This window comes from Dryobates pubescens, chromosome 6 (assembly GCF_014839835.1).
Source record: "Dryobates pubescens isolate bDryPub1 chromosome 6, bDryPub1.pri, whole genome shotgun sequence".
Lineage (NCBI taxonomy): Eukaryota > Metazoa > Chordata > Aves > Piciformes > Picidae > Dryobates > Dryobates pubescens.
In genome coordinates this window covers 40880461-40906402 of record NC_071617.1, presented here as the reverse complement: position 1 = coordinate 40906402, position 25942 = coordinate 40880461, and the positions used below count along the sequence as shown (strand labels likewise).

The window sequence follows — 25942 nt, the reverse complement described above, 5'->3', positions numbered from 1 at the left end:
GGAGAAGTCGCTGGAGCAGGAACCGCCGCGGCGCCGCGAGCCGCCATTTCCTGACCAGCAACGGCGGAGGGCTGCGATTTGAATGGCCGCCGCCGCGAGGCATCATGGGAGTGGCGCGGCGCCCGCCCCGCGCGGCCGCCGGCGGCGCATGCGCCTTACTTGATGGGGAGGAGCGCAGCTCTGCACCGCCGCTGGCTCCGGCCCGGCTGGAGGAGGGGCCGTGGGCAGCGCCGCCCAGGGGAGCGGCTCGGCCCGCTTCGCCTGTCCTGGGACCGGCAGCTGCGCAGGGGCCAAGTGCGGGAGTGTTGCTGCGGTGTTCGGTGGGGCTAAAGACCGCCGCCCTGAGGAGGGCACTGCGGCAAGCCCAGGTGCCCCCAGCGCTTCAGCATAGCCACAGGTGCGGCCGCCTCCTTGCAGCTGCTGCCCAGAGGGCTCCGGAATAAGTCAGGTCTTTCCCCCCGCAGTTGCGGGCCCATCTGCATATCGGCAAGGTGCGCGGCAGGGAAGGGGCAGAACTTCGCCTGCCGTCCCTTCGCCGCTGAACTCCCTCCGGCTGGCAGCCGTGTTGGTTCTGGTCACTTGCAGAGGAACGCCCTTTGCCCCGCGGCGGACTTTCCTCCTGCTGCCGCTAGGAGGCGCAGAGTGTGCAGTTAGTGGGAGCTGCCGTGTTTGGAAACAACGTGGCCGCAGCCCCATTGGGTGCTGCCTCCCCAAACACTGCGAAGGGAGGGCGGTCGCTGCTGGTGGGAGGAGGTGCTCCCTGCTGTTGATGGCGGGCAGCGTTACATTATAGCGATACTGGCTTTCTGTTAAAAGCAGCTAATGTGAGTGAAAATACTACACACCCTAACCGAGCGCCGCCTTCCCCAGGGGATGTGGCGGAGGAGACTAAGGCTTGGTGACGATGTTACCAGAGAAGGGCAAAATACTCAGGGGATGTGGTGTGCGGCAGGAAGGTCTTTTGTTTTCCCCATTCTCCGGAGGGAGCTTAAGGTGTCTTCTGAGGTGGCTCTGCCCTCTGCAGCCTCTGTGCCCTTATGAAGTACCTGCAGAAACTTTCCTTCTCCCCAGTGCCGGTCAGGACGGGTACTTATAGTTCGCTGTCACTCAACAGAAGACTTAGGGTCCATGCCCCGCCCCTAAGTCTGTGAACTGCCAAAGGAGAAACCGGCGGGTACGACGTATGCCGAAGGAGAAGGTCGGGGGAGCGGAGGCGCCCTGTGTATTGCTTGCCGGGGCCGCCAGGCGGCGCCCCGCCCCTCGGACTCAAACTCCCGTCTGCCCGCGCGGAGGGAGCTCATGAGGGAGCGAGAGGAGACCGCCGCGAGGCGTGTCGGAAGCTGTAGTTCTGCGCGGGGGCGCGGGGCCTGCTGGGAGTTGTAGGCTGGCGGCGGGCGGGACTCAGATTCCCGTGGCGCTGCGCGGCGGTTGCTGACGCTAGGGCCGGGCCGGGGCGGCGGGGCCGGGGCGGGGAGCCCGGGCAGGGAGCGGGCACCGCACCGGGGCGGCGGGGCCGCACCGGCCGCCATGGACTCACGGGTGTCGGAGCTGTTTGGGGGTTGCTGCCGGCCGGCAGTCTGTGGCGCGGGCGGTGCGCTGCGCGGGCGCGGAGGGGCCGCGCCCGGTGGTGGCGGCAGCGGCTCGAAAGCGAAGAAGAAGAATGGGCGGAGCCGGGGGGGCAAGGCCAACAACCCGCCGTACCTGCCGCCCGAGGTGAGCATCCTCCTCCCGGGCTAGCGGCCATCTCTCCCCGTCAGCCTCGAACGGGGTGCCCCCCGCTCCGGGGCCTGGCGCCGTGGGGCCCGCGCAGCTCCCGTCAGGGTCGGGCAGGGCCCGGGGGCTGGAAGGGGCGGAGGGATGGTCGCCACCGAGCGGCTCGGTGCGACGCGGAGGTGCCTCCCCGCGGCAGGCAAAGAAACCGGGTTGGTCGCGGGTCAGACTGCAGGCAGCTTCCGGAGAAGCTCGGCCAAGGGTCCCGGCGGTGCTGGTGCGGGGTCGTGCTCGGGTTGGGCTCGCAGCCTTACGGACGGTTCTGCAGCCGCAGCCCCGAGAGCAACGTGTCCTCCTCACCTCCGGGCTTCGACGTGGCAGCTCTTGTGCCCCAGTGCCAGCGAGCGAGCTGCGTGGTCCACCTGAACCTGTCCGTTAATAGTATCTCGCTGCCTGGCGTCCGTCTGTAGGTGCTTTGTCGTCTGGGAACTAAATGGCTTCGGAAATGTAGCTTTGCTCATCTCGTAGTCCCGAACAGCCTGTGCACATCTCTTGAGAGCCGATATGGTGGGTGTAAGTCCTTTTCCAGCTGCCAAACTCTCAGACATTGCTCAGCAGGTTCTAGTGACTCCCTTCCCAGTTAATTAGGCAACTGTTTTCTTACATGGAGATGCAGATGGTACTGACAGAGTGTGAGGCACTTGCCTCTCGCAGCAGGAAAAATAGCATTGGTAGTAAGTGGGTGTGTGTGTTATTCAGGCGGTTGGCACTGCGCTAATAGGACTGCCACTGTGGGGAGCTTTACATGGCCCCAGAATCGATTTCTTGGTCCCACTCAGTGAGCTCTCTGTAAAATATTTAAGAGCCTGTTCTGAGAGGGAGCGATTCCTCTACAAGGCAGGGCTGCATCTCATTGCGAGAAGGGAAACCGGTGCTTTGCTACTGTTGCATCTTCTCCATGTGCAGGATTGGCCCCTGCTGCCACAGCTTAGTGTTCGCTCCTTTCAGCTGGAGGCGGGACAGCCCCTTGTGTGGTTTCAGCACAGCTTCCTGTCCCTGGCTACCCCGTGCTGGATATGGCCCAGCAAGTCTAGGCTTGTTCCTTTTCCAGTCTCAGCTGCCTTGAAGGAGACCCACCCCCTTTTTTAGACAACGGCACAGTACGTGTGTTTCTCAGAGCTGGAAAGGTGGTAGATGGTAGGAGAGCAAACCTTCCGCAAGTACCTTTTTCTGACTGCATAGCTGTGTTGCTCTAGAGCCGAGCTGACATTCGTAACTTCCTTCTATTGGCCTTTTGCCACCGTAAGCACAGCTGTGGTTAAGAGCTGAGCTAGAAGGCAAGGAAAGGGCTGTTACGTCTTCTGACATGCAAAACAATGTCCAGAGGAAAAGGAAGTGCTTACTGTTGGCAGCCACATTTAGTCTGCCAGAATACTTGTTCCAGCCCTTTCTCAGCAGTCCGTAGGCCAAATCAGTTGGAAAATTGCTTCTGTATTTGCTATATGTTCTCCTTGGAAAGCTGGCACTGCTTGTGGTTGGAGTGAGCTTGTTGAGTATTTGGGCCTTTCTGTAACAGCCCAGTCTGGCTCCAGCCCTTTCTGTGAAAATTCTTCTGAAATTTGTGTACAGACAGTCCTGACTGGGTCTGGTTCTCAATAACTATCAGGCTAATGACCAGCTTGCAGTACTGCAAAGAAGTCAGTAGCTTGCTTCTTTATGTCTGTAATCTCTTGCAGAGAGAAGATGAGCAACGACATGAAAAGGAGTCAGTGAAAAGCTAATCGAGTGAGGGAGGGTATCAGTGTGCTGGAGAGAAGGCAGCAGTTCCCAGTCACCTGTTTCTGTGCACATTCTGTGGAGAGAAGCTGCTGGATAGAGTGGGAGTGGGATGCTGTAGGTGGAAAAAAAACAAAAGCAAGTTCCAGTTGAATGCAGGAATGAATGGCAGAGGAGCCTGTGACCTAACACAGTGTATTTCTGCCACTTTCCCTCTCTCTGAAACTGTCAGCACGAGCTGCAGAGTATCCGAACAGCCGATGCCTGTAGATGTCCTTGCTGAAACAGCATCTAACCTTTCTGTCTTGTTTTGTTCTTTGACCAGGCAGAAGATGGGAACATCGAGTACAAGGTGAGCAGTTTTTGAGGTTGCAGAAGGAGGCCTTCCTCCCAGAAGGTTATGTTGCAGTGAGTAACTTCAGCAAAGACAGCATACGAGGAAGATGTTGAAGGAAGGGACAGAAAAGTGGACACTGTACTGACAAACTACCAGTCAGCTTTTGCGTGTCTGTGCCTAGCAGCACCCAGTATGCTGAGCGGAGAGAATTTGATCTCAGAACTCATTGTTAGGAATGTGTTTTAGGATATGAGACCCACTGTGTTGTTTTTCCTGAAATCTTCCTTTTGTGGGAGCTAAAGGTGTCCCTGATAATAATCTGTTGCTTTCTCGTGGCTCTTCTGCCGCTTGGCTCCTGGGTCACAGATAGGCACCGCAGTGCTGTCTTTACCCCCACAGCAGGCAGGGTACAGATCCCTTTGGAAAGAGGCAGGAAATTTTGTCTGACATGTGGGTGCACCTCTTTGAAACCCTTTATAACCTGTCCTTTGGCTTCTGTGGAGACACTAGCATGGGCTGTGTTCTCTGGATGTGGGTCAGAGTTAGGGGCATTGTGTCATGTTAGGCAGGGGAGTTGCTGGCATGGGCAATGGGATTTCCTCTGCATCCAGGCTGTGACTGTAACTACCCCTCCATTAAACAGCTGAAGCTAGTGAACCCCTCGCAATATCGCTTCGAGCACCTGGTGACACAGATGAAGTGGCGACTACAGGAAGGTCGAGGTGAGGCTGTCTATCAGATCGGTGTGGAGGACAATGGGCTGCTGGTGGGCCTCTCGGAGGAGGAGATGCGTGCCTCGCTCAAGACGCTGCGCCGCATGGCAGAGAAGTACGTGTGCCTTTGCATCTGCGGGAGGCGTAAACGGGTTCCCGTAGAGAGGCTCGGCCTCGGGAGTCCCCTGAGGAGTCAGGGCCTCTGTTCTGCAAAATCCCTGTGTGGTTGACATTCCCTCTTCATGAGGCTCTGGAAATAAGAAAGGCTTTTGGCTGGAAGCTTGAAGCTCCTTTCCTGCTGTCCCCAACTTTCATCCCATTCACTTTGGCAGCTGTGACTCTAGAGGTGCAAGAGCTGTTGAGTACAATTGTGTCTCACTCCTCCTTTTCATGTTTGTGGCAGGGTTGGGGCTGACATTACAGTGCTGAGAGAGAGGGAAGTTGATTACGACAGTGATGTTCCAAGGAAGATAACAGAGGTGCTTGTCCGAAAGGTGCCTGACAACCAGCAGGTAAGGACCTGCAACTTGGCTTTCCTCTCCTGCTGGAGACTTAAAGGTTTCATACAAGCAGCTTCCTTTTGGGATGGCAGCCCAGACTGTAGAGGCACTTTGTCATAGATTCACTCATGGCAGATGTTTTAAAGAGCTGCCGGAGGGAGGCTTGAGGATAATGCTTTTAATCTCCAAGATTGTGGTTGAGGTAGTTACCAGTAGGGGAGATTGCCTGGATCAGAGGTTGCAAATTACTTCACTTCTGTGGCAACAGTTCTCCTGCAGGCTGGTGTGCAAACAAGAAAGAATTTAGAGTTCCTGCTGCAGCAAATTACCTTTTTTTGTGATAACAAAGCCTGATGTGTCACATCATAACTCTAGAAAGTGTATCACCACTCCTGGGCAGTGGTTTCCTGGGAACAAGAGCAGAGTCTAGGCAAGATTACACATCACAGTGCCCATCATGGGGGGAAGGTCACTGAGGCACGTTTCCACTGCCATGCAGTGTTCATGTACACCCAGCACAGCAGTGGTTAAGTTTAATGATTTCCCTGTTCTTCTAGTTCTTAGACCTTCGAGTTGCTGTGCTGGGGAATGTGGACTCGGGGAAGTCAACCCTGTTGGGTGTCCTAACACAAGGAGAGCTGGACAACGGGCGGGGCAGAGCACGACTCAACCTTTTCCGGCATCTTCATGAAATCCAGTCAGGAAGAACATCGAGCATCAGCTTTGAGATCCTTGGCTTCAACAGCAAAGGAGAGGTGAGAGACTGGGCTGCTGAGCTCACAAAGCTGGAGGAGAGTAGGACTACCCTTCCGTTACAACTATTAGTGGGACATGAGGCAAGGGAGGTGGCATAGCTCTGCGTCCCTTTAGCTGAACCTGAGTGCTGCTTGTCCAGTGCAATAGCTGTCATTTCTTGCATCTGTGGTGAATGATCTCTCCTCACTACTTGATAGATCAGAGCTGGTTTTTCTTCGCTCCCCTGCTGGAGCGCCATCTCTCATTGACTCCTTATGTTCTTCAGGTGGTGAATTACAGTGACTCCCGAACAGCAGAAGAGATCTGTGAGAGTTCTTCCAAAATGATCACTTTCATTGACTTGGCTGGCCACCACAAGTATCTGAAAACAACCATCTTTGGCCTCACCAGCTACTGCCCAGACTTTGCTATGCTGGTGGTTAGTGCCAACACTGGCATTGGTGAGTGTTGCCCTGACTGCATGACAGCGTGATGTGCAATTACCATGACAGCAGAGTGTGAAGCGAAATGGAGAATGGTGGAAGTGGGTCCTTGTTAGCTAGGAAAGATTGTCAGAAAAGAATACTAGTCTGGAAGCCTCTACTGATTTCCTGTAAGCCAGTGCCTTTGAGTGCTGGGATCCTCTTATCAGCTGTAGACCTCATTAAACTGTACAGTGGGCAGAGAGGCTTTGTTTGAAATTTGAGGCTGTTTGTCAGAAAAGAAAAAAAACCTTTGACATATTCTTAGGGGTGCTGAATCCTGAAGCCTTGTAAAAAGGCAGCTGTCCCACATCTTTCCTTGACATTTTTGTGGCTGTTTTCTGGTATACTCTAGCTCAAGAATGAAAACTGCTGCCTTTTTCTGAAGCAAACAGATTGGTCACCAAAATCTTTGGTGATTTTTATTTTTCTGGACTGATCTTTGGGGTTTTTTTAAAGAATAATTTTGCTTTTTTGTTGCCTGATAAACAAAGCAGTTAGGGTGAAACCTATAGAGTGGGCTTGTAGGAAAGGCAGGAGAGACATAGCTGTCACATAAACAACAGCGGTGACTGGCACTGCACCTACGCTCTCCCTTGTCTCCCACAGCAGGCACAACACGAGAGCACTTGGGCTTGGCCATGGCCCTCAAGGTCCCCTTCTTCATTGTCATAAGCAAAGTTGACTTGTGTTCGAAAGCCACCGTGGAACGGACAGTGAAGCAGCTGGAGCGAATCCTGAAACAGCCAGGCTGCAACAAGCTTCCCCTGCTTGTGAACTCTGATGATGATGCTGTTACAGCAGCACAACAGTTTGCACAGTCTCCCAAGTAAGGGATGATTTCTTCTTTTGGCTGGGAGCAGGCAGTTCAGACTGGGTTGCTGTGTGGAGCTGGGGAAGGGGAGGCAACTTGCATCTTGAACATCTTGTCTCCCCATCACATTTCCTACGTTTGCGTTCTCCACGGAGGCATTTTCCTCTCCCAGGCCTCTCTTTGGGCTATGGGAGGAGGCAGTGCCTGAAGCCACACTGGAGTTACTTCTCCATGACAGAAGTGTGGGTTGGCAGGGGATTGGTACTTTGACCAACCATGGAGGCAGGGGTTACTGCCAAAGCTGTACTTAGCCCATGTGACCTCCTGCTCTCACTGTTTATCTCTGTAGTCTCTGCCTTCTTGCCGGACTCGGCAGATTCATAATCTCAGCCACCTTCTGCAGTTGTGCTTTGGCTGCCTTCTTATTCTTGTTTCTTTGTGTCTGACAGCATCACCCCAATCTTCACACTGTCGAGCGTTTCGGGGGAGAACCTGGATCTCTTAAAAGTCTTCCTCAATGTCCTTCCTCCACTTACCAACAGTAAAGAGCAGGAAGAACTAATGCAGCAACTCACAGAGTTTCAGGTGTGTAAGCACAATGCTGTGACATGGCAAACATCTGGGGGCTCTGGACACCCTGAGAAGGGGACATGGTGAACTGATGGATTATCTGGAGACATAAAAGTAAAGAATGGACTCAGTCCTCAAAGAAAGCCTGTTAGGCTGAGCTCTATCCTAACCAAGGCAAGACCCTCTCACAGGGGTAAGGTTGTGTCTCTGGTTGCTGCTTAAAAGGCAAAGGTTCCTCTAACAGGAAGATAGTGGGGGCTGATGAAAGCTCTGAGATGGCGTGTGATGACCGGCAGAGAGCTTACCTCCACACAGCGGGTGGGCATCTTATTCTCATTCTGGAGTGCTGTTTCACACCTGTCTGAGCAGCTTATTCTTGTTGCCTTGCTGCAGGTAGATGAAATTTATACTGTGCCAGAGGTGGGGACAGTTGTGGGAGGAACTCTGTCAAGGTAAGTGAGGCCAGGCAGACAAGTGTGGGTGTGAACGGTTGCTGGAATTTCCACAGGGTTAGAGTCACCCTCTGCAAATGGAAGCAGTGTGAGGCTCAGTCCTGACTGCTGCCAGATGGCTGAACCAAGTGAGGATAAAACCCTGTAGGGTGTTGGGAGCAGACCATTGGACGTGTGCAAGCAGACAGTCTGCTGTGAAGATGCTGGGGTAGCATGTGGCATGCTGGGACCCTGACCTGGCAGAGGTTAGCAATGATCCCAAGGCATTGCCTTCCTCCTTAAGCAGAGAGAAGAAAAGTAGAGGGCATGTCCTCTGATCCAAGTAGAGGCTAACTGCATGCTACCCCATGAGAAGGCAGCTGTCCCTTAGTGTTGGGGAATGACCAGAGCAGTTCCACGCAGAACAGGCATCAAAGGCAGGCTCTCCACCAGAAACAATGCAGTGTGGAAGAGCACTGGGGACAGAACGTTGGAGGGATACCTGGTATTTTTAGGAGTCATAGTGGGGCTTTGCTCCTACTGTAGGAAATCCCAGCTCCCACCAGCTTTGCATACCTGTTAGTTGGTTACAGGTAAGAGCCCCAGGACACTCACCTCCATGGCCCTGGGAAGTTTGTGCAGATCGATCCCGGAGGGTGAAATCTCTTCCTTGTCTCCTGATGAACTCTGTCCTGTTGTTCTGCCCTGGACAGTGGGATCTGTCGAGAAGGGGAGAGTCTTGTTGTCGGTCCCACTGATGATGGGAAGTTCCTGCGGCTGAAAGTGTGCAGCATCCAGCGCAACCGCTCTGCCTGCCGCGTGCTGCGGGCCGGGCAGGCAGCCACCCTGGCCCTTGGACCCTTCGACCGCTCCCTGCTGCGCAAGGTCAGTCCTGCTTTCACCAGTTTCCTCACTGGTCCAGTGAGCAGGACTGGAGGCTTCCCTCCCATTAGTAGGGTGGGAGTGAAATGCTTGCAGGACACATGCTGGAAAGGAAGGAAGTGGCCAGGCTATGAGGTAGGATGAGTACAAGGCTGAGAAAGGGTTGCAAGACCAAGTCACAAAGTGGTGATATGTTTGTGATTCTGGGGTCTGTTCAGAAGCAAAGAAACTGGCCCTAACTGATCTGAGCTTTGGGTTGTTGCAGGGCATGGTCATGGTGAGCCCAGAAATGAACCCCACCATCTGCTCAGTGTTTGAAGCCGAGATAGTGCTGCTGTTCCATGCTACAACTTTCCGGAAGGGGTTCCAGGTGACGGTGCACGTGGGGAATGTGCGACAGACTGCTATCGTGGAGAAGATCCATGGAAAGGTAGGCGTGGGAGGAAAGGGGAGAAAGATGGACCTTCCTGTGGGGTTTGTTGGGATTCCACCATGCCCTCATGTAAAGCTAGGGGGTACTGGTATCTTGAGTAGCTGTGTCCCTTCCTAGAAATACACCCCACCCCTTTATCCTGCCTATTCAGTTGCTTATCCTCCCAGCACGTTAAAGAATTCCTTCCTCACAAAACAAGCACCATGATGGACTACAGCAAGACTGGAGAGGGAGGTGAACTCTTCAGTCTCCAGAGCTTGTGTCTTTCTGTCTCCCCTTATGCATGCAAAAATGGGAAGGGCTCAAGCCATGCAGTCTTGGGGAGGCCACCTGCTAATTTTTCTTGTCTTCTTAGCATCCATCTTCTGCATGCATCCATATGGTAGCCGGGTCTAAGCAATCCCCTTTCTCTTCTCAGGACAAGCTGCGGACAGGGGAGAAGGCAGTCGTCCGTTTCAGGTTCATCAAGCATCCTGAATACTTGAAGATTGGAGCCAAGCTGCTTTTCCGTGAAGGAGTCACCAAAGGCATTGGGCATGTCACTGATCTCCAAGCCATTACCGCCAAAGAAAATGGTCTGGAGGAGTCCCTGGGGCCTGGACAGCTGAGCTTCTGACTAACGCTCGGTCAGATAGATCTCCACTCACCAGCAACAGGGGAGAAGGATGGAAGCTCTTGTGGCTCTCTGAGCAGTGCCTGGAGCTGCTGCTGTCCTGTTATAGCATGAGTTTCCCTCCTCTGCACTGTAAGATGGAGCCTGGGAGAGTTTCTTGCATCCAGTGCCATACATGGGGCAAGTTAAGCATGTTCTCCACGTCGCCTGCGGCTTTCGTTACCCTGTTCTCATTCAGAATATATCTGAGGCACTTAGAAGACCTGAGCAGGCAAGTTGTGGCTTTGTTTTGAAAATTATTGGTTGGGAGGAGCAGAACTCTTGAAGACTAGCGTTGAAGGGGATGTTTTTCCATCTCTGACACAAGATCTAGTCACATTTCTGCTCTCTGAGCACTGGGTTGTTAACAGTTCTCTCTTGAGTCATCCCTCTGGGCAGGGGATGGAAGAGGCCCTGCTACCCACAGCAGGGGCTTGGCTGAATCTCTCAAAATTCATTCAGGACACTTTTTAACCATTTTAATCTTGATTGGCTTTAATCTGCTGTGTCCATTTGTGTGTTGGTTTTGTATTACTCCTATCCAAGTGTGTTATTGTTGAGCAAGTGTCCTGTTCCCCACTCACTTGTGCATGCTCCTTCAGCATTCCACTTTATGACTTCTGGGAAGCTGCACCTCCTTTAAGAGGCACAGCCTCCCAAAGTAATGCCATGAAGGCAGAGCTTGCACTTGGATCTCTTCCTCACAGCAGCTGGCCAGGAGGCCATTCTTTGGAGTTGAGTGGGGCCTGGGTCTGTGCTAGCATGTGAAGGTTGTTTCTATGAATGTTTGGCTGCAGGTATGACTTGCAGGCAGGAGTGGTTTGCAGTGGGCTCCCTGGTGTGGCTATGCCAGGGCCTAGCCTAGCTTGCTCCTCGCATGCTTGCCTTAATGTGTGAGGAGGACAGACTCTGTTACTAAAGCAGAACCAGATGAGTTCTATTGTTTAGATGTGATTTGACAGTGGCATGATGTTTATTTCTCTTTCTTCTCAAGACAGACTTGGTTTCTTTCCCTTGCCACTGGGGTTCGTTGTCAGAGGAAAGCTGGTGTTGCCAGCAAGGACTCTGCGCACAAAGAGGGGAGCACTTTTGTCTCCCACTCACTGTCACGCAGCTTCCCTGTGTGACTGTGGTGCTGCAGGGGCTGTATAGCTGTACATAAGCTTTTGGGTTTATCGTTGACTGTTAGACCAAAAGTGTCAGCTGCGAGCACCAGGCCTTCGGCCAGCTCTGCCGCATAGTATGGTGGCCTGCCAGCCCTGACCAGCGTGAAGGGCGATGGGCTGTGATAGCACTTAGACACCCAAACATCCCTTCTGTGCTCAGAGCAAGTTCTGCTTCTGAGCTCCTGGCACAGGCAGTGCCTGCAGCACCGAGTGGCCTGTGCTGATCTGTGGCCGTCATAAAGTGGTGCTGCCCACTGGGCCAGGCTCTAGCAGGTGGGGAGGTGGTGGCCATGCTGAGGTGTGGGGAAGCTGATGGCATGGTGGTATTAGTGAAGGGATTCAGAGCCAGCTCAACAGTGATTTGTCCCTTGTGGGGAGCACTGACCTAGCTGAAAATCCGCTTCTTCCCCATCAGCCCAGCGGTGAGACAGCAGCTTCTGGCTCAGGGTCGCTGCCCTCTTCCTTCCCATCCTGTCAGCAGTCTGGGTGTTATGGTGACACGGTCTTTCACCCATACCTGCAAGGACAGACCCAACTGCCAGCAGGCTCTTCCCTTTGGTTCTAGTGGGTCACAAAGAAAGCTGCCTGGGGGATGGAGGGGACACCAGCTGTTTGCAGTAGCCCTGATGTTTTCTGCCCCAAAGCAGGCATAGGGTGCTGTGACCTTCTCTGAAATGGCTGAGGGCTGGTCTCACCTCGTCCCTGCCATCTGTGGCATGACTGTTCTTGGTGCCATGCTCTTCATAATTGCTGTTGTGTTGTCTTGAATTTTTCTAATGCTGGGGCTTGTTCCTGTTGCCCAAGCATCTATATATAAATGTACAGAATAAAGATGTTTTATTGAGCTTGCTGGCTGAATGGTACAACGAGCAAGGGTGGAGCGGGGCTCTTGCTCCGTGCCCTTGGAGCTGGGTCATGGTTGGTGGTGGCTGCCCTTCACTCCTCTCTAAGCTTCCTGCAGTCATCCCTATAAATACCACCCTGCAGCCTGGAAGGAATGCACGCGCGCTGCTGTTTACAGCCGTGCTCTCCCAGCTTATCTGAGCAAGCCTGGGCGTGCAGCCCGGGGTGACCGCAGCCACGTCACCCTGCGCACAGCGCTCGGGGCTGCTGTGGGCGGAGCAGGCTGTGGCGGGTGCTTCCTCGCAGCCGCAAAGTGCCCCAGAACCTAATTAAAGAGATGCTTTCTAGGGCATGCATCTAACCTGGGGCTTGGCTTTTAAAGTAGCTTTGACCTTACCAAGGGGTTTGTGACTGCCTTCTCTCCGTGAGGACAGGATGTTCCCGTGGGACAAGCAGAGGATGCCCCGTGGAGGTGACTTGTGTCACTGAAGGGATTTGCTTGCTTTTTATGTATCGGGTAGTGGCACCTGCTGAGTCCAGCCCTGCTAGGCACTGAGGAAATGAGACGTGCTGCTGTCACAGGAGCGTGAGGCAATCCTGTCAGACTGGTTGCTACGTCTCTTTACATGAGGACTTTGGAGAACTTGTCACCTTGCAATGTAAGGACTGTCATTAATGGGAGTGACTAGAATTCCTTCCTCTGATGATTACTAGCAGAGCTGCACGCACCAGAATGAGCTTCTTGTGCTTCCTGAAATCTTGAAACAACCATGAAGTAGTAGACCTCCACAGACAGCAGCATAGCAGCTTCCCAGCACAGGCTGTCTGCTGAAAGGAGAGCAGCTCGACAGCTGCAAATAGGATGGTGCAGTTCAGAAATGAAAGAGAAACTGCGCATGCAAATACAGCTGTACTTTGCATCAGAATCTGCTGCCTGAAAGGCTCTCTGCCCTCTGCTCAGGGAGGGGAAGCCTGCAGCTGATGAAACTCTCTGCAAAGCATTTCCAAACTCCACCCAGTGCTGCCTTGATGTGGCATGTCCTTTCCCACTGCCTCAAGAGCCGAGTTGAAATTATTGGTGGCAGGACTTCTGCAAGAGGCCAGCAGGCTCCAGGCAGCTAGCAGTGTAGCAGTGAGCCTTGCCAAGCATGTGAGGACAGGCCCATTTCTTGCCCTGGAGCCACTCAGTTTCTCAGTTCCTATTTGCCCCCTCCATGATACTCTGCTTTGTTGGCTCCGTTGCAATTTGTGGAGTGCTGAGCCAGCCACCTAATGTGAACTGTGACCCAGAGAACCAAACAAGTCATCGGTCAGGGCACAAACAAAACAGAGACCTGTCATAAATGTGCATGTACTATCACCCAGTCTCTGGGAAGGAGGAAAAAGGTGGTTCCATACTACTTCTGTGACAGAGAAAAGTTTTCAGAGGGCTGTGTCTCTCTGGCATGTTTACCATCCCTTCACAGGAGCTCTAGCAATAGACTGTGTCAATAGCAATTATCAGGAACTAGTGCTCAGATTTCAAAATGAAAGGTATGCCTGCACAGCTCCAGCTTTCTCACATCTTATTTGACAGGAGAAGTCTGTCTTGTGTCTTCCACTGCTGGTGATGAGCATCATGCAACACACTGCTACAGAGGTTATCTGCCAAACTATTGCCTGTAACAAAAATCCTGACTGGAGAAGAAGTAAAAAAAAAAGAAAAATCCTTGTCTTCCACAGGGGGAAGGAACCACAACCCTAAGCTACCATATATGTTCCACAGTAAAGGGAAGGCCTGCAACTACAGCCAGGAAAGACCCAGGCTTCATACTAAGCGACAGGATAGAGGTTCATGCCTAAGCTTTGCTGGAGGCTCCCTGGGATAAGCCACTGTGCTTACAGTGACTGCTTTCACAGTAGAATTACTGAGCAATGATGCAATGGAAATACCCATGGCAGGAGGTGTAGGTGAGAGTACAATAGAGTTTCTGGTAACACCAAGGAGGCAGAGGAAAGCTAGCTGCCACCAGCTAAACCAGGGATATCCAGCATCATATGCAATTCATGAGTACCTCTTAGACTTGTGGTAAAAATAATTTATTAGACTCTTCTGCATTGAAAAATGGCAAGCACTTTAAATACAGGTAAAAGCTTTTATAAACACTGATGCTTTTAAAAACACTGTTTAACTAAAAAACTCCTAGCATGGCTGGGAGTTAAGGAGGTAAGCGCTTGAAGAAGAAATCCAAAGTCCTAGTCACGCTTTCTCTGGGTCGTTTTGCACTAGATCCTGTTGGAATCTTGGGCTTGTTCTTTGCCTTGGCAGGAGATCTGGAAGCTGCAGCCTTTGGGCTGTCAGCTGCTGCTGGAGCCGTGGGAGCACTGGCCTCCAGGAAGGAGTTTTGAAGCTCCAGAGCAAAGTGATAGTCCATGTGCTCTGGGAACTCCCACACCAGCACAAGCTGGCCACACTTCTCGCAGCGCTGCTGGTCCCCTGGTGAGGCAGGAGGGAGTAGGGCAAGCTCAGAAAAGGGTGGCAAATTCTGCTCGCTTCCCTCCATAGCTGGCTCCAATTCCAGACGGGTTTTGGAGCTGGGTGGAGTAGAGGGTGTTTGTGTAGCACCAGACAATGACTTCTCACACAGAGGCCTCTTGTAAGGAGAAGTAGGGCTTCTGTCTCCGGGACTCTGCTGCACAGAGGACTCCAGGTCACACTGCACAGCGGCAAGTCTACCATCACCTCTCTCTTGGTGCCCTGGGGAGCTGGGCACAGGTGACTCTGCAGTGGTAGCAGCTGGCATGCTGATTGGTGCTACCACCTGTGACTGCTGCTTTTCTGCCACCTTCTGGAAGAACGACTCAATAGCATGAGCTGGCTTCTGCCTAGAATCTTTGCTTGGGCTCCTAAAAAATTTGACTCTGGGCCTCGCAGAGGATGTGGCATTTTGGCTGGTGGTAGCTGCGTCATCGGGCTGGGTATCACTTGTCAGGAAGGTGGCAATGCCTGCAGAGAGGAGCGTGGCAGGCTCTGAGAACTTGTTTGCCGAGAGAAGCACTGATATGAGCGGTGGAGACCTGCAAAGGACACAACATCAGCGTGGGTGTGAGCCTGGAAAGCAGAGTCTTTTGAGGTAAGACTTTAAGCAACATAAAATGCTCTCAGGCAAGGCACCTGCAGTTTGAGTATCTGGCAAGGGGTGGGAGAGGCATTTTCTCTGACAAAACATGAGCATTGCTTCCTCCAGACATAGCAGGATGGGTTAGAGCAGCCAGTCTCTTCCCAGAACAGCATTTCATAGTACCAGTCAGGGTTGGAAGGGACCACAAGGATCATCCAGTTCCAACCCCCCTGCCATGGGCAGGGACACCCCACACTAGATCAGGCTGGCCAGAGCCTCATCCAGCCTGGGCTTACCTCCAGAGACGGGGCCTCAACCACCTCCAGGGCTTCACCACTCCCATAGTGAAGAACTTCCTCCTCACGTCCAGCCCAAATCTCCCCACCTCCAGCTTCATTCCATTCCCCCTAGTCCTATCACTACCTGAGATCCTGAGAAGTCCCTCCCCAGCCTTCTTGTAGGCCCCCTTCAGATACTGGAAGGCCACAATAAGGTCACCTCAGAGTCTTCTCTTCACCAGACTGAACAGCCCCAACTCTTTCAGTCTGTCCTCATAGGAGAGGTGCTCCAGCCCTCTGATCATCCTCATGGCCCTTCTCTGGACACATTCCAGCATTTGCCAAAGCAAAAGGCAGTGGAGCAGGGACAGCCAGCTGCCAGCCTGGATTTTCAGTCTACCACAGGCCAGACCTGCTGTGAGACTCCTAGGCAAGGTGAGAGGACCTTAAGGGAGCAGCAGCTTTGTTGAAGCCTAACAGACAGGACTTTCTTGCCTAAACTATGCCTCAGCCTTCACTGCAGAGCAGGAAGAAGTAATGTTGAATACAAGAGCTGGTCACCTGCATTTTCCTTCCTGCCCCAAGAGCCTCCTCTTTTTGTCCTTATGGGAAGAGAGCAAGGCCCAGCACAGCAGGGCAAGAGCTTGCCTCGCTGCAGCAAGGGAGCCCCCTGCCGGTAGCAATCATCATAGCAATCATTAGCTCCAAGTACAGCAGTGAGAAGTGTCCTGCCACATGTGGGGCTAGAAGAGGCCAAGCTCTCAGTTGTCCTACCCCTAACAAGCGGAGGTTGCTGTGCTCTGCTTTGCATGTGCTGAGCATTGCTTTTCCTGGCAGTCAGCATAACACACTCATTCCTTTCTGTCAGGTTCTTGCACCTTCTGCAGAACTTCTGATGGGGATGTGAACCACTTCCTCCCACACTCACCAGGCCACTTGGTGAGCCCCAGCCACGTTGCAGTTTTGGATGAGAGCAAAGGCATCGTTGCACATCTTCTGGGCGTCATAGCGGGACAGGGCGCAGAGGCGCGACACCCGGGTGTCCCCCTGCATGCGGATGACCACCATCAGCTGCCTGGCCACTCGGTGGTTCTGCAAAGAGAAGAGGTAGCTGGGTTTCAAGTGACACCTGCAGGAAAGGCAGAGGAAACCATCTCACTGCCATGTTCTCATCTGCTCTAGATGATGCTGTGTGACAGATGGCAGCTTGTCCTGCCTGACCTGATCTCCAAGGGCCAGCAGGAGCTTGTATGCCTGTGCCACACAGGATGGGAAGGAGGTAGTCCTTGTTTTCATTCAAAGGCACCTGCACACTTTTTCTTGCCCCTTGTACAAATGAAGCTAGCAGATTAATCTCACCCTATGCTACAGTCTACCATCTGGATTTGAGCATACTGTTCCCTCTCACAGCCCACAGCATAGGCAGGGCTTGCAAGGGACAAGCAATGCAGCAGGATGAAGGTGCAGTGGCTTTCAGGTCCCTGCCTCCTGAAGCATGGGACAAGGACCATCCTTAGCCCTGTATTGTTCTAGGCCAAACCCTTCCTTCTTGGCTGGGCTTTTGCACACCTTTCTGCTTGAGAGACCTTAGCACACAGGCACACATATGAGCATAAACAGACTTCCTCCCCCACCACACACCACCCTCTGCAAACAGCTCACCATGCAAGCAGACTGCACGGCTTCCCAAAAGCCAGCAGGGTTAACTAACAGTCATCATGCCTCCCCTTCTTACCTGGCTCCTGTCCTTAATCAGTCTGGATTCCAGCTCCAAAGCTAGCTGCAGGAGCCAGTGTTGCACCTGGAAAAAACAGCAGTAACAGACAGGCTTGGTCTCTGCTCACAGCACTGGCACCAGACCAGAGCAATGCTCAGCCGGCTATCACAAGGCTCCATTGTCTGGAGCACCCCTGGAGAAATTGTTACAGGTGAGGATTCAACACTTGAGGCAAGGCAGTATAGATATAAGTCCTGCAGCACTGCTACTAGACTTTGCCAAGTAACCTGGGTTCCCTGCCCTGGCTCTCTCTTTGCATCTCCCTACCTCTCTATGGGAACCTCTCGCCAGATAGCAGGTAAGGTGCATTCTCCCTCTTGTTTTGGGCCAGTTGCCTTCCTTCTAGCAACCAAGCCCTTGAAACTTTGCACCACGACTACCTTTTGAACAGCACAGGCCCACAGTTTTGCTCATGGAAATTACACCAAGGTTGGACCTCTTTCTGTAGGAGTTTGTCAATGTATTTCTGTCAAATGGGGATTTCCCTCTTTTCTAGGGCCCAAACCACCTCCTCCCACTGAGCCCCTAGACTGATTTTCAGCACACTGTGACACACAAAAGCCACACTTTTACAAGCTAGTCTCAGCTCTTAGCAGCCTCATCTTCTCCAGTACAAAGGCCAAGCTTTGTGGTAGATACAGAGGTCTCCTACCTCTTTCTGTGTGGCCAGGGCTGTCCTCCCAGGGAAGTTCTTGCTGCAGCCAATGGACTGGGGCAGGTACCGGTTTTTAACAGGTTCGTCTTCAATTCCTCTGCACAAGTCATAGAGCCAGGACCTAAAAGCCACAGAGAGGCAGGCATCACTGGACAGCAAATTACTCTTCTGCTAAGCCATGCTTTCAGCTCTGTGCAAGCTGTGACTCTGCCTCTCATCCCCAGCTCTGCTGTTGCAGCCGCAGCTGAACAGGCAGGCTTTCTTTGGGCCACAACTGCTTGTCAACACAACTCCTCTCCTGAAGTGACAACAGTTCCCCAGTCTGCTGGGCACTCTTAACTACTGCTCTTGGCCCAAAACTGGTGTTTCAGGCTCCAGCCCAGCCTTGTAATTTCCTCTGTAATGAGACTGTCAAGCCTGTCTGCTTCCCAGCCTGCAAGGCAGCCCTTCCACAGCTTGGCCCCATCCTTAGACACTATAAAGGAAGGCGGAGTAGCTGGCTGAGAAGAAAAATGTTATCCTCTGGAGAGTGCTTGGGAGCAAACAAGGCTGGAAACCTGTCTGTGGGCCTGCCAGATCAATGCTTCTGAAAGATGTCACTCAAGTTTTAACTTCCAGCCTCCCAAATTTCAACAGAACCACCTGTGCCCGAAAGGAATTCTCAGTTCCTGCCAAGAGCCAAGTTGTGGGGAGTGGTTTATAATTACCCAGTTTTGTCTCCAAAGTGAGTCTGGAGTTCTGTCTCACTGAACTGTGTCAGCTGACCAATGTACTCTATTCCCAGGTTGTCTGTAATGGCAGTGCCAAGCTTGCCTCCCAGGTTACGGCTATGGCAGAGAGGAAAAAAAAAGAGAAAACAAAGGAAGCATCACTTGAAGACTAGGCCAAGTCTTTTTGGACCAGCTGTCCCTAGATCAGGACAGCTAGAAGCAGTCAGGAACTAGCAAGGCTAAAGGAAACACTTGGTATATAACTGCTCTTCTGCTCACGGTAAAGAAACAGGAGCTGAAGCGGCCCTTTGGCTCACGCAGTTTTAGTGCTTCTCCCTCAACTCCACCTTCAGAACATGATCCCAAAGCATGCTCTGAAGAATGCTTCACACATTCACTCCTTCCTCCTGCACAGACAGAGCCCTTCCCCACACATGCCCCACTCCATCCCTAGTGAGCAGCAGTGCAGGTTTAGAGAGCAGGGCAAGGAACCATTCCTCTGGAGCAGCAGAACTGGTAACTCTTGCTTGTAACTCTTCCCTTCAGCAAAAAAAGTACTTGTACACAATGTGTCTATCTGAAACAAAACCACATCTGCTTGCTGGAAGCACAGCTGTCATGCACTCAGGCACAGCTATGGCCTCCTTGCCCATAGCTGCTCCTGGCAACCTATACACCCCAGCTACCACCTTGAAGACTGTCCACAGGATGCTAATGAGTTCTTTAAGTGTGGTCCCTTTGAGGGCGGTCTGTCCATTGACAGGGCCGCAGCTCCCAGGCGGGCTCCTCCTGAACTGTGTTGCTGACAGCTCTAAGGGCTTACTGACAAGATTTTCTCTCAATTTCTTACAAGCACTGATGAGCAGTTACTGTGTAGTTAAAAACCTTTGCTGGTTGCTATCAATTAGCATCCAATTGCTCTCTGTGGAGGTGGCCACAAACAGCTTCCCATCCCCAGGTCATTTTAGTTCTGCTCAGAGGAGCAATGATGACAAACCAACAAGAGCAAGTATCACAACAATGAAGACAAACAAGGCTCTCTTCCTTATATAAAAGCCTGGATTGTGGGAGGACAGCACCAACTTTTAAAAGACATGCTGATGCCAGAACCCCAGGCTGCACAAAAGCAGGCAGCTCCCCAGTACTCACATATTGCTGACAGGCAGCTGGCTGAAGAGCTGTGGGACAAATCGTGACGATACTAGAGTCTGGCGGTTGGGCTTGTTTAACCCACAGGCCAGTTTTGCCAGGGTCTGCAACAGACAAGAGAGTGGAAGCTCTGTCATTACAAACTTGGTACTGGGACTTGACAGCTCGTGCTGTATCATCACTAAGAACTGCCTAGGAAAGATATGCAGGTTACACCATTGCTTGCTCCTAGGTTGTACACACCTTGGTATTTGACAAGCATTCACTGGGTACTCCAAAAGCCTTGCTGCTTCCAGCTCTGCAGAGTTGGATACCTGCTACAGGAAGCTTAGGGGATCTGCATCTATCACCTGTTCTGGCTGGCTTATCCACCAGGCAAGCATGCTGGAACTTCCAGAGCATGACCATCCTCCTCCCTAGGCTGTATCTCTCACTATGTCTTGGTCTGTCATTTGTGTTGGTCTTGCTTTTTCTCAGTGTCCCTGAAGGTGTTCAAGAGGGGACTGGATGTGGCACTTGGTGCCACGGTCTAGTAGTCATGAGGTCTTGGGTGAATGGTTGGACTTGATGATCTTTGAGGTCTTTTCCAACCTTGTTGATTCTATGATTCTATATGCTGTAAAAGGAAATCTGCAACACCCAAAATTGCTAGCCTGGAAAGGATCTTCTCTAGTCTATCTGCTATGCAACTTCCCTTCCTGCCTTAATCTGCTGCAGGAACAATACACAGACCAGCTTGAAATACGTTTAGCTGGGTGGCTGTTGTGTTTTGTTTGTTTGTTGGATTTTCTTGTCCTGGGGTGGTTTTTTTGGTGGGTTTTGTTTGCTTGCTTGGGGGTTTTGTGTTTCACAAAGCTAGTAATTTCATCTTTCACTGCTTTACCACACACCCTGTAACTAAGCATAATTTCTTTCCTGCCTCCAGATCTTTATTAGCAGCCTCTTTTACAGGCTTATATACATCCTTAGTATTTTCTAAACAAAGTAGATCCCTTCCCTTTCACTTTTTGTATCCGGTCACCTTCCAGATGTCCAATTACTGCTGTTCTTGTTTCACTGGAGACTATTCCACGGTTAGAATAGAACAGAATAAACCAGGTTGGAAGAGACCTTCAAGATCATCGCATTCAACCTATCAACTAAACCATGCAACCAAGCACCCTATCAAGTCTCCTCCTCAACACCTCCAATGATGGTGACTCCACCACCTCCCTTGGCAGCACATTCCAATGGGCAATCACTCTCTCTGTGTAGAACTTCTTCCTAACCTCCAGCCTAAACCTCCCCAGGAGCAGCTTGAGACTGTGTCCTCTTGTTCTGGTGCTGGTTGCCTGGGAGAAGAGACCAACCTCTGCCTGTCTACAGCCTCCCTTAAGGCAGTTGTAGAGAGCAATAAGGTCACCCCCGAGCCTCCTCTTCTCCAGGCTAAGCAACCCCAGCTCCCTCAGCCTCTCCTCATAGGGCTTGTGCTCCAAACCCCTCCCCAGCTTTGTTGCCCTTCTCTGGACATGCTCCAACAAGTCAACCTCCTTCCTAAACTGAGGGGCCCAGAACTGGACACAGTACTCGAGGTGCGGCCTAACCAGTGCAGTGTACAGGGGCAGAATGACCTCCCTGCTCCTGCTGGCCACACTGTTCCTGATGCAGGCCAGGATGCCATTGGCCCTCTTAGCTGCCTGGGCACACTGCAGGCTCATGTTCAGCCTACCCTCAGGTCCCTCTCTGCCTGGCCACTCTCCAGCCACTCTGACCCCAGCCTGTAGCACTGCATGGGGTTGCTGTGGCCAATGTGCAGAACCTGGCACTTGGATGTGTTCAATCTCATGCCCTTGGACTCTGCCCATCTGTCCAGCCTGTCGAGGTCCCTCTGCAGAGCCTCTCTACCCTCCAGCAGATCAACTCCTGCCCCCAGCTTGGTGTTGTCAGCAAATTTACTGATGATGGACTCGATGCCCTCATCCAGATCATCAATAAAGATGTTAAAGAGCATGGGGCCCAGCACTGATCCTTGGGGCACACCACTAGTGACTGGCTGCCAGCTGGATGCCAGCTTGCCCAAACTGTTCATAAAGTGAAGTGCTGTGAACTGAGACTGCAAGGGCAGAAATAATTTCCTTTTCCTGACACTTTCTCTAATCTGCATATGCTGAAAGAGGATTTGCCATTTCTAGAAGAGCACTTATGTTACTGAATCATCCTGCTGCTTGTCTGCAGTAACTCCAAACTACTTCCTGAATTACTGCAATTAGCCAAAACCCCACTGGTCTCTTTTTTTTCTCTTATAAACCACAAAAACAGTCAGAGGAACAGAAGAACCACCACTTGGTGGTGTCAGAACCACCACTTGGTGGTGTCAGACTATGTCTGGGCTTTTCCAAGCCTAGAATTTTCACCTCTAATTTCATCTCAGAATTTTCACAGTCCAGGCCCTGAGGGTCCATTTGCGCTTAGCAGATCCCCTCAGGGTCCCACTCTAAACATCCCAATTTGAGTGCAACTCACTAAACAAAATCATTCAGATAGTCTCAGTCATGTCATTTTGCTAGGGTGTCATCATCATTTTATGGCACTCAGGGTGAGCTGTGTTAGAAATATTAGGCCACTTACACTATCAAAGAGGGCACAGAAATGAGTTTGGCACAAGTGGTTCTGGCTAAAACCCTGCTGTTACCCTCCAGGAGTTTCCAAATGGCTCACTTGATTATTTTGTCTCATTTATCAGCTGGATTCCTTGTGTACTATCATGAGTTAGCTCATGAAGAAAAAGAGGGAAGTTTAAGTCTCCCAGAAGAGTTTGCCTCAGGAAAATAATAAGAGCTCAAAGCAAGAAACCTACACCTTCAGTTTTAGGCAACAGTGGCTGTAGCCAGGGAATGCTTTTTACAGGCACAAATTTCTGGCAACTTAGAGGAAGTAGGCAACCAGTTTGAGGTGAGTCAGGTTGCTTTTCCTCTTTCTGGTTGATCAGTCTTTAGCCCTCCTGGCCACACTTTGAGCAATGCTCAGCCAGCTGCTGAGAGCAGCCACAAGGGCACTTTGTGCATGACAGCAGCTGCAGAAACCAACGGACTTCGATGCTGCAACTACAGGGAGCTTCCTGCTAGGTGAAATGTAGGGTGCTGCACTGAGAGCACCTAGCACTCCTTTCATTCTTTGCAAAAGGGGTTTGTCTGCAAGTTATGACTTTAAAAATGCAAGCTCTAACTGAAAAAAACACAAAACAAACAAAGACTAAATTGATGCTTTGCAGATTAAGAAAGATGAATTCCATCTTAGACTGCTACAGAAACAACTGGGAATACTACCACCTACATGCAAGTACTGCAGCTAAGTACAAACCTTTTCTGCAAAGAATGAAAGGAGTGCTAGGTGCTCACAGTGAAGCACCCAGCAGGAAACCCTCTCTAGCTGCAGCATTGAAGTCCTTTTGTTTCTGCAGCTGCTGTCATGCACAAAGTGCCCATGCAGCTGCTCTCAGCAGCTGGCTGAGCATCACCCTAAGTGTGGCCAGAAGGGCTAAAGACTGATGGACCAGAAAGAGGAAAAGCAACCCGACTTGCCTCAGTGCCCCAAACTGGTCACCTTCTTCCTCCAAGTTATTGAGAATTTGTGAAAAACAACCCCATGCAGTGCTACAGGCTGGGGTCAGAGTGGCTGGAGAGCAGTCAGGTGGAAAGGGACCTGGGGGTGCTGGTTGATGGTAGGCTGAACATGAGCCTGCAGTGTGCCCAGGCAGCCAGGAGGGCCAATGGCATCCTGGCCTGCATCAGGAACAGTGTGGCCAGCAGGAGCAGGGAGGTCATTCTGCCCCTGTACACTGCACTGGTTAGGCTGCACCTCAAGTCCTGTGTCCAGTTCTGGGCCCCTCAGTTTAGGAAGGATGTTGACTTGCTGGAGCGAGTCCAGAGAAGGGCAACAAAGTTGGTGAGGGGCTTGGAGCACAGCCCTATGAGGAGAGATTGAGGGAGCTGGGGTTGCTTAGTCTGGAGAAGAGGAGACTCAGGGGTGACCTTATTGCTCTCTACAACTACCTGAAGGGGGGTTGTAGTGAGGCAGAGGTTGGTCTCTTCTCCTAGGCAACCAGTACCAGAACAAGAGGGCACAGTCTCAGGCTGTGTCAGGGGAGGTTTAGGCTGGAGGTTAGGAGGAAGTTTTAGACAGAGAGAGTGATGCCCACGGGAATGGGCTGCCTGAGGAGGTGGTGGGGTCGCCATCGCTGGGGTGTTCAGGGCGAGGCTTGACAGGATGCTTGGTTGTATGGTTTAGTTGATTAGGTAGTGTTGGATGATAGGTTGGACACAATGATCTTGAAGGTCTCTTCCAACCTGGTTTATTCTATTCTATTCTATTCCCTGGCTACAGGCACCTATGCAGAAAACTCAAGGTGCAAGTTTCCTGCTTCAAGATTTCTTTTTTTTTTCCCTGAAGCAAACTTTCCTGGGGGAATTAAACTCCTATTCTTCCTCATGAGATAATTCATTATGGTACACTAGGAATCCAGGCAGTAAACTGACTGCTGACTGCCTACTCTGCACCTCTGGGGAAAAAAGTCTCCTGTCCTTCCCAGAGGTCCTGCAGTTTCCCTGAAGGTGCACTCACGCATGGCTGCATTCCCTAAGCTCGTTTTCTATTCAAGACTTGGAAGAGTGCATAAGAGAGTGTCTACAGCACATTCTGACTCTGCTACTCAAGAGGAAGTCAGGCTGATGTGTTACACACGTACTTTGTTGTGTGAAATCCCAGCTGAACACCTGAATCCAGTGGCTGCTTCTACAGCCACCCTTATTTCTTCCACAATTACTGCACCCATGGTCAGCTGCAGGTCAGGACAATCAGGGCTATCAAAAGACAGTGATGCCAGCCACTCATGCACACCACGCTGCCGCAGCTCCTCTAGAAAAGAAACACAAAGGGGATAAACGCGGGCATTTCCTGCTAAGCTCAACTAAGGAGCCAGTACCATCGGCTAGCCCCAGCCAACAGCCACATTTCTCTAATTACGTGCCAACAGCAAGGACGAGAAGCAAGCAGTTTAGCAGTAATTTACTGGGGAAAACAGATCACAATAACCATGCTCATACTTCCAGGGAGACAAGCAGCCCACCCTCTACCTGTTGCCGTACAGATGTTACCAATGGAGCACAAGGACAGCCCAGGGGGTCCGAGAGGGGCAGCACTCGGCTCCTTTTTTGCAGCACTGTGCGGCCTCTAAACCAAGCCGTTAGCGCCACCCCGCCGCCGTCTGCAAAGCGCTGGCCCCGCCGGCCGAAGCTTCGCGGGGCCTCTGCCCGGGTCCGGGTCGGTGCGTACCCTTCCCGCTGGGCTGGGGACCGGGGTCGTTGGGCAGCCCCTGCACGAAGGTGGTGGGCAGGAGCGCGGCCGCCAGGGGGCGCCCCTGGAGGGCGCACAGCCGCTCCCGCGCGAGGCCCGTCAGGTCCAGGTACGCCTCGTCGATGCTGGCTCGCTCGATGGCGGCGAAGCGCGACAGAACCTGCATCACCTCCTGGCTTGCCTCCCGGTACCTGCCGGGTAGCGGGCACAGCCTCAGGCGCCGTCTCGCTTAAGGCGACCCCTGCCGCCACCTCCCTGAGCCCGATCCCAGACCCCGCTCACCGGGTGAGGTCGGCCTTGCCCCGCGCCTGGGGCACCCGCGCCAGTGCCAGATCGGGACACAGCGCCCGCGCCTCCGACGCCCACATCCCACGGGACACGCCGAAGGCTCGCGCCTCGTAACTCACCGCGATGATCCTGCAAGACACGGAGGGCAGTGCAGGGCGGGCACGGCGCGGCACAGCCTCGTGGGGACGGAGGCGAAGATTCACGGCCATGGCCGTCCCGCTGGCAGTGGCACCTACCCGCCGCCCTGCCACTTGGTGTACTGCACCACGGCGCAGGGGCGGCCGCGCAGCTGCGGGTCGAGGCGTTGCTCCACCTGCATGAAGAAGCAGTCCATGTCCACAAGGGCTACCACGCGCTCCTGCCCCCGGGACATTGCCGCTGCTGCGCCGGCGGCGGCTGCGGCGACGGCTGCCACCTCCCGCCAGACTAGCGCCGTACCCCGCCCAGCGCCGCCACTTCCCGGCAGCGGGGCCGTCCCCGCGCGGGGCACGCCGGGAGTTGTCGTTCTTGAGGACATTGGTCTCCCCGGCGGGCGGCGCACGCGCTCTGCTCCGTGACTCCGCCCGTGCGGCACATGCGCCGCGTGCCGCCCTGCTGCGCGTGCGCCGC

The 25942-nt window shown here is 52.7% G+C and overlaps 2 protein-coding genes across 4 annotated transcripts; one reads left to right on the top strand and one right to left on the bottom strand.

The window, feature by feature from the left end:
* The first annotated feature begins 1468 nt into the window (after positions 1 to 1468).
* GTPBP2 (GTP binding protein 2) lies at positions 1469 to 12041 on the top strand. 2 transcript variants are annotated; one of them, XM_009900172.2, is made up of 12 exons: positions 1469 to 1713; positions 3812 to 3838; positions 4467 to 4651; positions 4940 to 5048; positions 5594 to 5791; positions 6058 to 6232; positions 6863 to 7082; positions 7517 to 7652; positions 8031 to 8089; positions 8782 to 8953; positions 9216 to 9380; positions 9802 to 12041. In XM_009900172.2, the coding sequence occupies exons 1-12, from the start codon at positions 1528 to 1530 to the stop codon at positions 9997 to 9999; spliced, it is 1830 nt and encodes a 609-aa protein (XP_009898474.1). In that variant the 5' UTR covers positions 1469 to 1527; the 3' UTR covers positions 10000 to 12041. The 2 variants fall into 2 exon arrangements, with proteins under 2 accessions (XP_009898474.1, XP_054018366.1); XM_054162391.1 differs by lacking the exon at positions 1469 to 1713 and adding an exon at positions 2205 to 2277.
* Positions 12042 to 14114: 2073 nt separating this feature from the next.
* On the bottom strand, positions 14115 to 25727 carry POLH (DNA polymerase eta). Of its 2 annotated transcripts, XM_054162389.1 has the most exons (10): positions 25570 to 25727; positions 25328 to 25462; positions 25025 to 25236; positions 24438 to 24607; positions 19715 to 19818; positions 18563 to 18682; positions 17853 to 17976; positions 17159 to 17224; positions 16352 to 16515; positions 14115 to 15101 (listed from the first exon to the last, which is right to left on the bottom strand). In XM_054162389.1, exons 1-10 carry the CDS (start codon positions 25704 to 25706, stop codon positions 14243 to 14245), a joined length of 2091 nt encoding a protein of 696 aa, XP_054018364.1. In that variant the 5' UTR covers positions 25707 to 25727; the 3' UTR covers positions 14115 to 14242. The 2 variants fall into 2 exon arrangements, with proteins under 2 accessions (XP_054018364.1, XP_054018363.1); XM_054162388.1 differs by having other exon boundaries at positions 25328 to 25727.
* Between the last annotated feature and the right edge of the window lie 215 nt (positions 25728 to 25942).

What these genes read in the sequence shown, in the direction of transcription:
- GTPBP2 (XM_009900172.2), top strand. Translation starts at nt 1,528, where the DNA reads ATGGACTCACGGGTGTCGGAGCTGTTTGGGGGTTGCTGCCGGCCGGCA. An exon ending in CTGCGCCGCATGGCAGAGAA is followed by an intron (nt 4,652 to 4,939) that starts GTACGTGTGCCT and finishes TGTTTGTGGCAG; the next exon opens with GGTTGGGGCTGACATTACAG. An exon ending in GCTTCAACAGCAAAGGAGAG is followed by an intron (nt 5,792 to 6,057) that starts GTGAGAGACTGG and finishes TATGTTCTTCAG; the next exon opens with GTGGTGAATTACAGTGACTC.
- POLH (XM_054162389.1), bottom strand. Translation starts at nt 25,706, where the DNA reads ATGTCCCGGGGGCAGGAGCGCGTGGTAGCCCTTGTGGACATGGACTGC. An exon ending in TGATTAAGGACAGGAGCCAG is followed by an intron (nt 16,516 to 17,158) that starts GTAAGAAGGGGA and finishes TTCTCTTTGCAG; the next exon opens with AACCACCGAGTGGCCAGGCA. An exon ending in GGGGCTCACCAAGTGGCCTG is followed by an intron (nt 15,102 to 16,351) that starts GTGAGTGTGGGA and finishes TGTCCTTTGCAG; the next exon opens with GTCTCCACCGCTCATATCAG.